At 37.3% G+C, this 16685-nt stretch overlaps 1 protein-coding gene across 2 annotated transcripts in view; it reads right to left on the bottom strand.

Moving 5' to 3' along the window:
• The window catches only part of LOC113526465 (RNA-binding Raly-like protein), a 73684-nt gene extending 57305 nt beyond the window's left edge, over positions 1 to 16379 (bottom strand). Inside the window, exons 1-2 of one of the 2 annotated variants that reach the window (XM_026913512.3) lie at positions 16151 to 16379; positions 1848 to 1926 (exon numbers count right to left, since the gene is read on the bottom strand). In XM_026913512.3, the coding sequence (XP_026769313.1) occupies positions 1848 to 1926; positions 16151 to 16187 (116 nt within the window). In that variant the 5' untranslated portion in view covers positions 16188 to 16379. Of the gene's footprint in view, positions 1 to 1847; positions 1927 to 4398; positions 4556 to 16150 lie in introns of those variants that run through there. The other variant, XM_026913513.3, reaches the window with a different exon arrangement.
• Positions 16380 to 16685: the final 306 nt, after the last annotated feature.

The following is a 16685-nucleotide window of genomic DNA, read 5'->3' as shown; positions in this document are numbered from 1 at the left end:
TAAAAGTTAACTTTATATATCGCTAGCAAAGTCCTTATTGACCTCCAAAGAAGGAGAGTGGTGGCGAGTTTAAAAGACATTTTACCAGCTTCAAAGACAGGCACAGAAATCCAAACGGAGCTCCAGAGCAAAATAGAAATAAATTTTATGATGCAACTCTGGATGGTGCATCAGTTGTGGTGCACTGAATGTCAAGTGAAAAAAAAAAAAAAAATCAGGTTCAGGTTTCAGGCAGAAATTTCCACATCCTTTCTACAGTCTGCTATGTGATCAGGGAGAATAAAAGCAGTGAAGTGCACAAATAAGGACTGGTTGGAAATAGAGGAATGAAGAATGAAATCATTAAAGGAAAAGTTTCAGTCAGAGACAGAAAAGTGGAATCTCTACTGCCAAGACAAAAGTCCTGGGGGGCTACGAGGCATCATCATATCAGTCAGTGTCCCCAGGAGATGTGGCAGGAGTTTATATTTGGACACAAACCAAAGGCAGTAGTTTTCTTATCAAAACTCCAATCTCTGAAACAGACATCGCCAGGTGAATACATACCCTTAGGTGCCATTTGGAATGAATCCCAGCAGCCGAAATGAAAATGTAGACACACCAATAACACAACAAGCAGTCAAATACTAGTGTAGGGGAGAGAGGGGTACGTTGTCACATGGGTACGTTGTCACACTGTTCGTACCTCCAACACCAAAGGCACTAAGTCAAAATTTAAATAGCTGTTTTGTATGACTTCATGTTCTGAAGTTAATTTCCTGTGTACATGTGGTTGATTAAAATCACATGCGAGCACAAGTTTCTTACTTTCAACCTTCAAATGGAAAAAAGACACTTGACATTTTATGTAATAAATATCAAGTATCCAGTAAATCCAATTTCCCCCCAAAAAAAAAAGAAGCAAAAAAAAAGTTTCTTAAAGGTTCTTTTGCACGACTAACAGTTTTTGAAGAAGTAGTCTTTGGAAACATTTCTATAGAGGAAACCAAGGGAGAAGATCTCTGACCTTCCACAGAGGAACTCTTGCAAAAGAGTTAAAAGTTAAAAGTTCTTTAGAACCTTTTATATAAAGGAAACACAGACTAACGTAAACAGTTCCCCTGAGGGGGGAAAAAAGGTTTCTTAAAGCTTCTTTTGGATGGTTAATAGTTTGTAAAGAAGTTGTCCTTAGAATAATCTCTATAAAGTAACCCAAAGTGTTTCTCAAGTGGTTCTACTTGGAAGGTTCTCTGACAGGGAAACCATCTGTTTTTGGGTCCATAAAAGGGTATTTTAGAAAAGAGATCTGTTAAAGGTTCTTTAGATGGTTTACAGTTTCTGTAAAAAGGTTATAATTAGTTCTAATTAGAACCTTTTCTAAGAAAGAAACCCTCATGGACTAAATGAAATGGTTCCCAGCAGAAAAATGGTTTCTTAAAGTTTCTGTAGGTGATTAATAGTGTGTAAATAAGTTCTGGGAAACTTTTATGAAAAGGAAAAAAAAAGGTTCCTCAAAGGTTCTTGGCTTTGTAAAAGGGTTCTCCAACATGAACCAACTTAAGAAGCTTTATTGTACTGACATCTGAGGGGAAGGGAACAGGAAGATATGTACATTTGAGGCAATTCAGTTGTTTTTTTAAACCCAAAACACTGCAAGTTGGAGAATAAATTAGACTATAACTGTTTATACAGAAGCAAAGTTGCAGGTTGTGCAATGCATTATTTTTGTATCCGTTCATAACCCATTGGTGGGTTTTGTTTGTCGAAGTCAAAAGTTTTAAAAGTTCACATATCAACACTGAACTCTTGTAGTGCTGAAGCATCTCTGTGTGGTCAAAAGGAAAGAGCTGGAGGCGCTTTACACTCACCCGTACACAGCACTGCTCGGCCTCTTGACTCCTCCTGTCTTCGAGCGGCTTGATTTCAGCTCTCCGGTCATGCTCATGTCTGTGGGAAAACAACAAGTAGCTATCAGGCAGGACCAATAACCCCAACGCCGTCCACTCCAAAAGCAGAGGTCACCTCTCAGCTCTCGCTCCACTACACTGGCTTTTAGAGAGCGAGAGAGAGCGAGGATGCTTCAGAAGTCGGTCCAAATGTACAGCTGTTTGTTTTAAGCACTATAAAAGCTGCTCACACTCACACACTGCACACCACGTCCTCGCTGCAGATTTTACCCACCACAGAGCCGGCTTGTCAAAATTCATCTAAGCAAACATCCAGAAACAAGAGACATCCAATTTTAGGGCTTTGTTCCATGACATGGAGAGATTGATTCTTTTGGGCTGCATTATACAGCAAGAATGAACGGCTGGTTAGCATGGCATGCCATCAGCACCGCAATTTCCACACGCTGGCGGGGAAAGGCACAGTGTGGGTTCTCGAAACAGCACACACACACACACACACACACACACACACACAGATGAAAAAGTGGAGAACAGCAGGACATGCTCGCCAATTGCTATTTTGTTTGACTAGAGACCATTCATTCTGCTGTGTCTGAAATTTATTCACATTGTCCACCTTCACCTTGTAAATCACTGATCATTCTAGAGGTTCTGCTTGGAACCTTTTCTAAAAAAAAAATCTCACACAAACCAAAGGGTTCACCTCAGAGGAGCTCCTAGAAGACGGGGTTCCAATCAAAGGGTAATGGTTTTAGCTTCCTAAAGAGGATTTAACTAGAACCTTCTCTGAAAAGGAAGCTCATATAAAGAGAAAGCAAATGGCTCCTCCAGAAGTGGTCTTAAAAAAGGATTTCTCATGTCGTTTATTTTTATTTATATTATACATTTTAATGGTTCTAGCTTTCTAAAGATGCTCTATTTGGAACCATTCCTAAAAGAGAATCCTGAAAAGAAGCAGACTGAAGGGTATTACCTTTGGAACTACTAGGAAAAAGCATTCTCACAGGTTCATTCCCTTCTAAAAAGGTTCAATTTGAAACCTTTTCTTAAAGGAAAATACCTACAGTAGATGGACAAAGCAAAGAAATCCCCAATACAGGTGGCTCCTCAAAAGGTTTTTAGATGGTATATGGTTCTAGCTTTCAAAAGATGTTGTACTTGGAGCTTTTTTCTTTAGTTTATGGTTTCCATAGAGGAACTCTTGGAAAGAAGGATTCTTTAAAGATCCTTTGGATGATAGACAGTTTCTAAACAGATTCTACTTTTTTTAAAAAAGGTAAACCCCCTAGAAAGACCAGCCAAAGAGTTCTCCCAGAGAAACTATTAGAAAAACAGTTCCCAGATGAATGTTTAGAAAAACTGATAACTCGAGTACCCAAAAAAAGGAAACCCTAAAAAGAACTGAAGGATCTCACAAGAAAAATAGTTTTGAAAGAAGTTGTACTTTAGAAGTAAAATGTCTAAACCAAAAGGATGCCCTAGATGAACTAAAATGGTTCCTCAAGTGTTTTATAAATTAATGATTTAATTTCTCTAAATTGGTTCTTCTTGGAACTTCTTCTGAAATAGAAGCTTCTAGAAGAAGAAGCAGAAAAATTCCTCCAAATAAAAAAGGAACAAATAAAAAAGTTCCTCAGTGGTTCTCTGGGTGGGTAATAGTAATATTTTTCTAGTAGGTTCTACCTGGAATCTTTTATGAAAGAAAAACTCTCAGAAAGACCAACCTTTAGGGAAGAACTTTTACGATGCTAGTTGGAAATAGTAATTAATCAAGTAATAAATCGCTTCCTTTCAGGAAATTTCTATTTGGACTTGATTTGATTTGATTTGGCTGCATAAACTTACTGTGGAAGAGGAAATGGTTCTAGGCTCAGGTCTATCATGTACTCTTCATCCAACAGCTCCATGCCAGGCACTCGACTGAGCTGAGAGAGTTTGTACAGAGGGCAGCAGCGAAGCTCAGGTCCTGCCTGCCCTGTACCCTGACCCTGCATTCATACTGGCATACATATCAAGTGCTTAATGCCTAATTACCCTCCATCTGCCACAGGGACATGATCTGCTTCTTAAGGCTGACAACCAGCAGACAGGGTTAACACCACTCATTTTCCCCTCTCAGTACCGGCTCTCGCCTGCAACACAGATGCCGAGATGGCAAGATATATATATCTTCGGATATGAATATATATATGTATATATACTTACGTTATAGCTGTAACTAGCTGCAACTATTCTAGCTCCACTCCTTTTTACACTGGGTTTTCACTTGAACTAATGGTCGCATAAATAGAGATAATACATAAAACTGCAATCTTGCACCTTATTTTTGCACTAAATAATCCGTAAAGCTATCATTCACACACAGACACACACTCTTTATTCCCATAAAGGTGCTTTGAGTTTTTTTTCCTACCTTTGAAAATCTCTAAAAAGTAAAAAAAAATAAATAAATAATAATAATAACAACAACAACAATAATACATAATAATAAAGGAGAAAAAAGTCCTACCTCAATCAAACTGACTAAACCCATTGAGCTTATTTTTCCTTGCTGGTTAAAAGGAGAAGCAAAGGCAGCGTATATTAAAGCCCCACAGGTCAGTGCTGCTAACAAAGGCACTGAGCACGGGGACTGTGTCGAGCTGGCAGTGTTAATCCACAGCATGATAAAGCCATTACACTGCAGAAAGACTTCAGGACCCCTGCAATCACGCAAAACAGCATGCACTGCCTCGAGCGAGCAATTTGCTCATATGCAGTGAACACGACGCAACACAATGCAATTAGCATTCCCGCTGTGATCGCCATGAAAATAAGGCACACCGGCATGCCTTTGAGCTAGACTCTGATGGAAATAAACAGCCAAAAAGCTTTTAATATACACTAGAGGACAGAATTACCGCAGAAATTAATATATTTTCCATTTTGAGAGGTGCGGAGATGGAGGGGGGATTGTAATTTTTTCCCCCTGTCTTTTTCTTTTAAAAGTTAATTACATTAGCATCATTATTTTCAGTCATTTCTACGAGCAATCCTCTATTGAAATCTCCACATAATGAGCCTGACATCAACAGTAAACATTTAGAAAGTCTAGAATGTGCTGAGAAAATCAGGAGACTGTGGCAGTTACGACTAAATACTAAATCGAGCAGTTGTGTGAAGTGGACAGCTGTGAGGATGAAAAAATAATCTTATTCCAATTAAACAAGCAGAGATTTGTGCATCTCGGATACACAGAGCCAGGGATTGTCATAAAAATTATGCATTATCTCTGTCTTAGGAACCTGGAAATGATCCATGAACTTAACAGACCCAGGGTTTATAAGCTTGTCATCTGCAGATAAACTGCTGACTTTTAAAACCATAAAATCTGAGTGTTTCACAGCTTTTTGGTAATCAGGCAAGCAGAGAAAAATGTGGATCCTTCAAGTCTATATAATGGTACAGGATGAGCTGAATGACAGACTTTTATACCCCGTTTAAAGTTGCTGCAAAGTTGCAAAACCCAAATGAAATGGATCCCACTGAATATTTATGTACACTCACAATACAGAGCCATGATTTCAATGATCATAGCAAACGACATTTTTTCAACTCTGTGCAAATTAGATATGACGCTGTAAAGTGAGAAATCCAATCGATTGGCTTGAATGATTCCTCGGAACAATCCTACGGTGCATGTGGTCTGATATTTCTTCAGTTCTCCGCTTACGACTTTATTTTATATCAGCAATTAGTTCCCGTTATAATAAAAACTTATAACCATGGTTTCATTTTATCCTGCCATATACATCCTCTTATTAAATGTGTATAGAGACATTATGAAGAAAAATACAGCTTGGAAGGAAGTTGCAGAGATTGTTAGTGCCTCTGGAGAGTGTACATAGCTAGTACAACTAGCTTGCTTTGCTAATCTGAGAATGAAGCTAGTACGAAGCCGAGCATGTAACATGTAAATCAAACAACCAATTTTCACACAGATTAGTGTGAATGGAAATTTGTGTTTAACTTGTCAGCTTTAGAAGATGGATATATAAAATACTGTGCAAAAGTCTTAGGCACCCTATTTTTAGTACAAACTTTGTTATAGATTTTTATTTTATGACTTCTACATTATTGATTCAGTACAAAAACTTTTTAGATTTTCAAACATTAGTTTTCCAGCACAAAATTAAATGTTACAGAAAAATGTTTGTATGTCAGTAAAGAAAGCAGCAGATTACATAAGAGACACTTTTCAGATAAAAACCATAATGAAGGCTGCTGGGTTTCGCTGCAGAAATAAGAAGCAAGTGTGACAGTCAAAGTCTCCAGAAGAACTGTGGCTGCTTCTGCAAGATGCTCAGTAACACGTACAGCTCACTTCCTTATAAAACTGCACAAATTGTACCTGAGACTACTATTTTTTTTTTTAAGCGAAGGATCACCAAATATTGACTTTGTTTCATTTATTACTGTTTACTGCTCTTTATAGTATTTTTTTATAGTATTTTTTTTAAATGTAGAAACATTTAATTTCATTATTTTTGAAGGCATCTTTGCATCTACAGCATTTCTTTGCATGTGCCTAAGACTTTTGCACAGTGCTGTATACTGTACTGTTTCTCAAAAATTGCAGAAGAGTGCAGATCCACAAGTGATAACAGTAGCTTTTTCTACACACTCACAAGAGACAAACTACAAGTGACAATGCAGTGACTTTCCCAAGATGATTCAGCTTGCCAGTGTGAACATAGGTTTAGACAACCAAGCTGAATCATCTCAGGAAAGTCATTGCCTTGTCACTGCTATTGTTGCTGCTTGTGGGCGTGACCTGTCCAGTATTGGTCAGGTGAAGATTGGAAAAATGTTGCCTAGACTTTTTCCAATCTTCAGCTGTCCAGTTTCAGTGAGCCTTTGCCCACTATAGTGTCAGATTTCTGCTCCTGGCTGAAAGGAGTGGAACCCGATGTGGTCTTCTCCTGTCGTAGCATATCTGCCTCATAGTTTGACATGCTGTGCATTCTGAGTTTCTTTTCCGCTCACCACAGTTGTAAAGAGTGGTTATTTGAGTAACAGAAGCCTTCCTGTCAGCCAGGCTAGACATTCTCCTCTGACCTCTATCATCAGCGTAGTGCGGCTGCTCACTGGATGTTTTTTTTTTTTTTTTTTTCTCACCATTCGGTGTAAACATCTAGAGACTGCTGTGTATGAAAATCCCAGGAGATCAACAGTTTCTGAAATACTCATACCAGCCTGTCTGGCAGCAACAACCATACCACAGTCAAATCTTTTCTTCATTCTGATGTTTGTTGTGAACATAACCTGAAGCTCTTGACCTGTATCTGCATGATTTCATGCAGCCCTGTGTGTATATTTGTGTGTGACCTGAGAGTGAAAGATGTAAAGAGGGCAGCTTTTATACCTGAGGCCAAAATACATTTCATCTTTCAGTCCACTTCAGAGAGGGTCAGTTCAGACTGCACATCGCCAAGAGCTGCTTACTCAGCTCATTATTAACAGCAGTCACGGACCCATGCATGTGATTTCTATTATTCGAACATATATCATACTTATAGTAAACAAACTATATGTCCAGATTTAACTCTGCAGTTCGGGACATCATTTAACTCTGTCAAAGCCATGATTAGCTGCTAATTATTATTACCATATTAAAATTCATATGTTTTATATATATATATATATATATATATATATATATATATATATATATATATATATATATATATATATATATATATACCATGAGACTTGCTTAAAGGGGATGGCATTAAAATATCTGCTGAGAGTAGAAACTCTGGTCTCTGTGGATAACCAACAAGGACAAGGAGGCGTCTCTAGTTGCATGTCAATCATGTTGCTCCATCTTTTGCACCAGAATTCAGACGTTTTTGTCCCTGGCAATGTGTGTGACTTCTGATGGCAACCGGTGCATGGGAGTAAATACTTATGCAATCACTTTTATGTTTTTTTAAATTAATATTTTTCCACCTGCTTCAATATTATGTTCTATTTTGCATTTGTGATTCACGACGTATAATCCATTTCAGTTAAAGGTTGGAAACTACAATATGTGGAAAAGTTCAAGGGAGTAAATAGTTATGCAATTTCTTTCGAGAAATTGGATCTGTCTCACTAAAGAATCAGGATCTGTGATGCTCTTGTTGGGATATTTAGGACATTGTGTAAGATTGAATAAAGGGAAAAAAATATTCACACCATGTCTTACAGCACAGACAGGAACAGAAAGAGTTGTCTAATCTAAAAGCTGATTTAACCCATGCATTAATTCTCCATTAATGATTAAAACTAATGGTTGATTTCAGTGAAATCAAAGCATGATCTCTTCCACATTTTCCTGTGGTAAACTGGAAAGCTCTTTCTGTATACGTTATCACACAGGTCACTAAGGACAGAGGTAAGTGAGTGGAGGTCACATAAACACAGAGGTGATATTAGATTACAGCCCTAATCCTCACCAGGCCACATTGCCAATCACACCACCTGCAAACCCTGTTTATCCTCCATCTGTGATTAAATCTCAATGTTAAACTCACAGTTCAGGCGCTCGGGATATTGAAAAAGTGATGCATTTTCACTAATCTGGGCTTATATTGGATTAATTTTTGCTGATGTGGCTTTACTTGGTAAATAAATCCAGGCATAAATCATAACAGAGTCTCGGACACCGTAACGTATGCCTGTGAACTTTTATAGGGACTGAAAATGTCTTTTTCACCTTTAAAACTGGTCTTCAGTTTGTCTCTTTGGAGAAACAGTGTCCTTTCTGAGAGGGTTCAGAGTCTCTTTATGCAACTAAAAACCTTAACTGTCCCAAGAACCCACAAGGAACTTTTTAAGTGTGCATTAAGAGTTCTTAGCTTCCTTCTTCAAATTCTTTCTTACAGGAAAACTCTCTGTGTTGGAGAGTTCTTCAACACAGAAGGAGTTACAGCTTTCTGTGTTGGAGAACTGTGTTGGAGAATTTCTTTCCCAGAAAGAAATACACCTCTATAAGGGTTCTAGATTTAATCTGACTTTCTAAAAGTGTAGCTTTTATAATTTTCTGGGTTTCTAAAATTTGTAGCTGTAAAAATTTGAAAGTGAATTTCTAGTTAAAGTCCGTTTTTCAATTTGGTTGTCACAATACAATTTCCAAATACAGCATAAAAATTTAGATTTACCCATTTCAAATCAAAATCCTACAGTCTTACAACATTTAGAAACCTTAAGGGATCTTCAGTTGTTGCTGCAGGGGAACATATTAAGGTTCTATGTAGGACCCTGCTACAAAACAATGAACACAGTGTTTCCCCATCAGAAAGGGCTTGAAGTAAAAACTTTTACGAAGCAAAGAAGCACCAAAATGAATTTAAAACTGATTTAATTAGAACTTCAGGTTAAATCTAGAACTTGTAATGGGTTTATCCATGAAAATGTTAGATGGGGTTAGATGTTACCATTTTTCTAAGAATGGAGCATCCCAAAGGGTTTTTCAGTTGTCACTGTGTTTTATGTAGAACCTTAAAACACAGTATTTTCCTGTCAGAAAGAGCTGGAAGTAGAACCCGGTTAGGAAGCTAGGAGCCCTTAATAAACCTGCTAAGAGCCCTGTAGTATATTAACACAAGTATCATTTCATGTACAAGATCCAGGTCGTTTTGTAGAACCTATAAATGAGTATTTCATTATCAGAGGGCAAGACGTAGAACCCAGTTAGGAGAGCTAAACACCTATAATTATCCAAAGAACCCTTGTTTGAACACTCGACATGTTCCATTTTCCTAGAGTGAACACTCAGGCACTTTTTAGGGCAAAAAAAAAGAAGAAGAAAAGCCAGTGCTTTTTCAGATGCTCCTCGCTGAGTTTGAAATTTGTTCAGATCCCAGAATTTGAATTTAAATTGTGTACATCTGATTATTTTAAAATTTCAATACATTTATATTTAATGTAATTTATTTCTTAACTTTAAAACCAAATAAAAATCAAATTTACAAAAATCAAATCTTAATCTTATTCTATAATTTAGGTACTATAGATTTTTGTCTTTGTGACAATATGCAACACCATGCAATGATCTCTTGTGTCAGCTTGAGTTAGATATTTCCACATATTTCCTCCTTTTTTTTTTTTTTACCCATAATGCTGTGACACGCTGTATTTTGGATTACCGTCTTGTTGCATCACTGAACAGTTTCAACATGAACATTACATTTTTCAGTACTCTCCTGTTCTTTTTAGCACAATTCATACATCATTTACAGATGGACAGCTCTCGGAAGCTTCTACCATTAGCACAATCATTTCTACACTGTAGCTGAATATATGACATTGTTATATGTCAATATTTTTTTGTTATGGAGAATATATTACATATTTAATTCTACTTGGATGATGTGGAAAATATTAAAAAACACATGATCTCTGGTAAATACACAACGAGACCATCTGTTGTAAAACATGCGTATGCTGTGATTCATCAAGTCAGCCCTGAAACATCTGGAAGGAATGGGATTGGGGTTGGTCAAGACTCAAAACACACACACACACACGATCAAAATATTGTGTTCTATTATTTACAGCTGTGAAATTATTTAAAATATCAAAACTTTTCTTGTCTCATGGCTAGAACATAAAGTAAAATTTAGAAAGCAATACCACAGATGAAAATTCAGTACAAGAAAAACATATTCTTGAATCTGATCTGCACTAGCTCTAATACATCATCGTTTCTATGGTAACAACTAATTCACAGGGCTTGTATGACGGACACTACACTTTTAAAATGCAAAAAAAAAACATATCATTGATATGGTTTGCTCTAAGGAGGTTGTTTATTTCACGTGTATGGAAGGAGTCTCCAGTGTCAGTGCTTTAAAGTCTTCACGTGTGCTTTGCAGTTTCTTGGTAACAAGCGATATTTTGTGTCTAATTAACTTTAAGAGAATGTGATGGAACAACTGTTTATATCCACTATAACATAAGTGATAACTTTTGTTGCAGATGTTTAACAATAAATGTAAATACAAGCGGATAAAATGCATAATACATCATTCTTTTATGCATTTTAAAAAATGTAATCGTTAGCAAAATGCTGTGATGTAAGAAGAATAGAACACTTAAGGATGTTTTTGTTATGGTAATATTATCAATTTCAAGGTGAGGAGTGTGACTCTGCTTGATCGCACCACCCGTCATTGATTATTTACCTATAACAGCATGCCCCAATGTGTTTTATTCCTTACATAATACAATTTTTTTGCCTTTTTCTCCATCGTTGGTATCTAATCCTGAAATTTTTCTATAATTTAAGTCTTTGTTTCAAGAAAAAAAAATACTCCCAGTTACACATCTTTTTTTTTTGTCTTGCGTCACTATAGGCGGCACACTGAGAGGAAACGGTGTCGTCACGTCACTCAGACAGGTACAGAGGAAGCAGACAGAGCAGACAGAATCCATGAATTAATGATCAATGACAAGCATAAATAATGAAGCAGACTGGAAAGTAATCAGCTGATGCCAGAAATCAGGCCGGTTACTGAGAGGAAATCCCAACAGACCTCACATCCAGAGCCTTTGAACAGAGCATGTGACTCACAGCATCTGCAACATAGTCACCAATCTGTCCTCTTACCTCCATGTTTCACTCGGTCTCTCTTTCAGTTTCTGTCCATCGTTTCAAGTAGTCAAGTAGAAACATTATATTCTGTATCGATATTTCTTCTTTAAAGAAAGAGTTTGAAGTATTTAGGACCCTCTGATGCTCACGAGGCAAATCGTAACTGCAATGAAAACTCTGACAAACCTTCCCCTTCAACTCAACCATCCCCAACACCACTTCTAAAATTATTTATAGCACAATGATGTTTAATTCTCATTTCTGATCGGTCAGAAATGTTTAGAACATTTTTATAAGAGCAGCTACAAATCACAGGTTCATATTAATGCACTCAGTGTAATAAGTTATCGTTTCTATGGTAACAACTCATTCACATGGACTCATAGGGTGGATGATCCACATAAACGGATTTAAAAAGTGTGTAATTGTTATAAGGAGACTTTTGTAAGCATTTTTGGAAGGAGTCTCCAGTGTCAGTTTTTGTAACAGTCATAGGTAAAGCTGTAACTTTAAGTTTTCCAACATCTTGACAGAGGAGTTTGTGGTTTCTCAGTAAAACACAGGTCGCTTTTTTGTCTTATTCATTTCAAGAGAAAGAAAGAAGAGAGGCTGTGAGGGAAGGACTGTTTATAGCTGCTATAATGTAAAACAGGAAAATGCTAAATCATAACAGGAACTAACTTGTGTCGCAAACATTCCACATTCCAAGATTAAACGTAGCTATAAATGGATAAAAAGAAAGTAGATCATGCCATTCTTTATTGACAATAATCTATAAAATAATTTATAATTTACTAATAATTGTTAGTATTGCCAAATTCCTGTGGAATAAGAGAAATAAAACATTGCTATTACAGGAAAACATCAGCTTCAGGATGGAAAAGGGGATTATAGCATGTGCTGTCATTTTTAATTCCTTATGTATGCTATGCGAGTTTCAAGTAAACATTAGCTCTGTTTCCAGCTGGGGGCGAAGCTAAGAACAAGCCCAAAGTGAATAAACTGCATGTTAATCTCAGTTTTAAAAACTGTGATTTTTTTTTAACATATATGATTATTACAAATATGTGCAAATTTGTAGCAATTCTTATGATTTCTATGAAAAGTTAAATAAGCTAGGGTTAGAGGAGGAGCTAATATTTAGACATTTTCTTACATATAAAATCGGACAATATCCAACCACTTGCTCGAATTCCTATGAATTTCCCATGAGACCAAGTTTTTTTTTTTTTACAGGCCTAGGAACTCTTAAACATTACAGACTGCATCTTTAAAGAGAGATCTTGTCACTGTCTCTCTCTGTTCAGACACCACACACTTCCTGTATCAGCCGCTGTCTCGTCTCATTCGCTCCTCCACTCTTTATCCCAGGCTGGATAAAGAAAATAAAAAGAGGGATGAGCAGAATGAGGCAGCATGACATCTCTAAGACAGTCGGCTTGAAACTTCTCCAGGGTATCAGCATCGAGAACATTACCACTTCTGAAAGATGTCTGACGTAGTGCATGAGCTTTGTGCTACAACATAACAGAAGCTGAGGCAGTATAACCTCCTAAATTTACTTAAAGAATGGAAATAAAAATACGAGAAAGATTCGTAAAAGAAAAAGACATCTGCCTCAATTTTACATCATACCCTGGTTTTAGTTCCTGATGGTCAATTAGTGTCTCTTTCAACAAGGAACCAAAGAACCAGGAAAATATTACGGCTAACTAACAATAGCTTTATTCCTAATCTGTCAAATGTTAGCTAACACTGACCATGCAAGCTACTTGAATGCTAATTGCTAGCTAACACAATAAATACAAAGTGTACGTAGCAGCAGATAGATTACTTCGATGGGTATTAGGACTCGTTGAAGCCGCTATTTAATGCTAAAAAGTCACCTTTTTAAATTTTTTTTTAAAGTGACAAAGTTTTAAAAATATACTCGTCCATACTGGGCCAATGAGGCAGAGCTTCACTGTATACTATATATATCAGCTATTCAACAAATATTAATTTTCATAAAAGCCCTCATTCACAAATGGAACTGCAAATAGAAGGCCATTTGGGCAGGACTCAAGCTGCCCCATGCTTGGGGGAGGAGCAATGGACAGACAGTTAATAACAGGGTTGCCAGATTGGGCTAGCTTTAATATTCTGCACCTGCCAATATCTTGTTTAATAGCAGACATTGTGTGTATAATGTACAGGACCATTTCTGTTGTAAGATGTAGTAAAGATTCAGAGAGGGAAAGGGAGATAATGGACTGGATAATTTCCGTACATCAGAAATCTGTGTGAAAAACGTGTTTCTCATGCAAAGGCTGAAAGAAAAATGAAAAAGAGAAAAGAAAAATGCCTTCCTTTTTTTTTTTTTTTTTACAAATTCCATATTTAGACCAGTTTCAGGTCGTCTTTGTGGTTTTTGAGATGTATTTTGCTGAAGCCTGGAAACTGTGGTTAATGATAATAGCTTGAATACTCACAGTTGAACAAATATATGTCTAAAACCTCTCAAAACGAGCTGCTAGACTGTACGCCGGATGACTGTTTGGTGTTGACTCTCAATTTTCTTTTACAGGGTTACTCCAAAAATTCATTAGATTGTAGCCTATAGCATAAAGTAAGTGTGATAGCTTCTCAACTTCATTTTGTTTAATGCTATGTCGTTATTACCGTCATCCTGCAATACCAAAATCGATGGTCATGATCCACTGCAGAAAATACGATTACACAGAAATGTTTGAAAACTGTAGTGAGTAGAATGTAGAGATATTTCTAGTAAAATTTAATAGTATTATGCGAAAAGAAAACTCAAGAAAATACAGATACATAAAAAAACAGACTGTGTACAGTGAGTTGGAGATGCAGCATGAAAGAAAACACACTTCCTGCTCTGGGAGCAATGAATAGGACTAAGCCTGTGACTGTGTCACTAATTCCTTTCTCTCTCTCTTTTTAATCACATGTTTATGCTTATTTACATGCTGGAACAGATTTGGGGCATTATTCATTATGTGCCCGCAGCAAAAAAAAAGAAATCAGAAGAACAGATTTTACTGCATTTATGAATCATGTAGGTGCTGACATGGCAAAATTGCTAACAATTTGTATGACTCAATTTGAATGAAATGTTACAAAGGTTAAGGGCGGGGTCACTGGCGGAGTTAGCATTTTTATTTTATCTTTGTTCTTGTGAAATTGAACAAAGCATTGTCCTTGGTTGTTTGAATTTTTCATTTGATCAGTTTCCAAGAATGTACACTCTTAAAAAAGTACACTTTTACAAAAATGGTTCTTGACATGTTCTTCGGATAGTTAAATGTTCCTCATTTCCTAAAGAGGTTCTACTTGGAACCCTCTCTGGATGGGAAATCTTCTGGTGTTAGGTTCTGCACAAAAGCTTTAAGACTTGAGACAACCCCTTACGGTTTTATATTTTTTAAAATCGATTTTTGTTTCCATAATATCAGAACAACAGTATTCACAATTTTAAAACACACACCTACACTCTAAGAAATAAGGGTTCCTCATTGGTTCTTTGGATTGTTATGGGTTCTTCTTATAGTATTGTAAGGTTGTAAGGTTGTAAGGTTCTATGTAGCTTCTTTGAAGGTTCCCCGAGAGAGACAAAGCAATCCTTTATGTTTAACCTTTTTTTCAGTTTGTTCCTTCATATCAGAACAAAAACATTTACAATTTTAAAACACACAACTACGATCTTAGAAAGAAGGGTTCCTCTGGGGTTCTTTGGGTGGTTAATGGTTTGAGCTTTTTAAAAGCATAACTTGGACCCTTCTCTGATAAGAAAACAGTCTGTTGTAGAGGTCTGCATAGATTTTTAAAGGATTTTTCCAAAGGAGTTCTTAGAGAAAATAGTTCAATTTAGAATCCTGAAGCAGCTCTTTGGCTTGATGTTCTGTAATACCTCTTTAAAGGTTCTATAAAGAACCCTCTAATACATGTCTGTATGGGAAACCCTCTGTTTTAGGGTTTGACATAGAATCTTTAAAGGTTTTTCAGAAGTACAAACTAAAGAACCCTTTAAGGTCCTAGATTTAAACTTTTTTCTAAAGGTATTTATAATTTTGAAATGCACACACAGAGACCTTGACCAGTAGAAAGAACCTCTTCTTCTTATGCATTTTCTATGTCTGAAAAGGAAACCCTGTCTTATTCTTTATCCTATATCCTTTATAGAACCTTATTAGAAAGATAGAACCCTGGGTCAACAAAAGACCATCTTCCCTAAGAGTGTGGAACCTTTTTGAATGAGCACAGCGGGGCACAAAGGTGCAAATGTACAGTACATGCATACAGTCATACAGACACACACACACACGCACACACACACACACACACACAGTCACAGCTAATAGTCCAACAGGGCTATTGCCCACAGCTGCACGCTGAGTATAAACACAGCAGGAGACAGAACCATCACCACAGTCCTAACATCTGTCCATGAGTACATCCACATCTCTCCCAAAGCCATCAATGTCCTCATCACAACACAGCATGAACTAAACTGGTGCATCTGATCTCCTAAATCTCCTCTCCAACCAGACTACTCTCCCCCTGACCCCAAACACTCAGGAGTGTAAAAGTGACAAAGGAGGCAAGGACGAGACAGAAAGGAGAACCTAGTGATACTCACACTGTGGGCTGCAATGTTCACTCTTGAAAAGAGTCATATCAGGGACGGCAAGGGGGAAAAAAAGGTTTACAGGTGCCAGCAACCTGAACAGACGACTAGTTGCTTTCCTACTTCTATTCTTCAGCTTGATCTACTCTCACTCCTTTGGCTCATAAGGACAGTTTTGTCTCTCCCTCTTCTTCAGCGTCTCCTCTCAGCGGCTCAGTGTGTTACTACTGAATCAATGACAGCACTGCCTCAGCTTTACCGGTGGGCCGTACCAACTCAGCCACTGCAGTAGGGAGGGACATGAAGAGCACCGGGTCATACCACTGAAGCCAGGAAACAGGGAAGAGAGAGAGAGAGAGAGAGAAAGAGAGAGAGAGAGAGATTGTAGCCACCCTTCTTAAAGCTTGAGGACCTTTGCTGAGTCTCAGGGTTTAGGAATTCAGGCCAGGGATTGATGAAACTGCATGCCACACACAGAGACGGTGGAGAAACTCGATCCCTGAAGCACGCGTGTGTGTGTGTGTGTGTTGATATGGAACATGTGAGG

Source organism: Pangasianodon hypophthalmus, chromosome 6 (genome assembly GCF_027358585.1).
Source record: "Pangasianodon hypophthalmus isolate fPanHyp1 chromosome 6, fPanHyp1.pri, whole genome shotgun sequence".
Lineage (NCBI taxonomy): Eukaryota > Metazoa > Chordata > Actinopteri > Siluriformes > Pangasiidae > Pangasianodon > Pangasianodon hypophthalmus.
The sequence above is the reverse complement of the archived record's forward strand: the minus strand, read 5'-3'. Positions and strand labels throughout refer to the sequence as shown.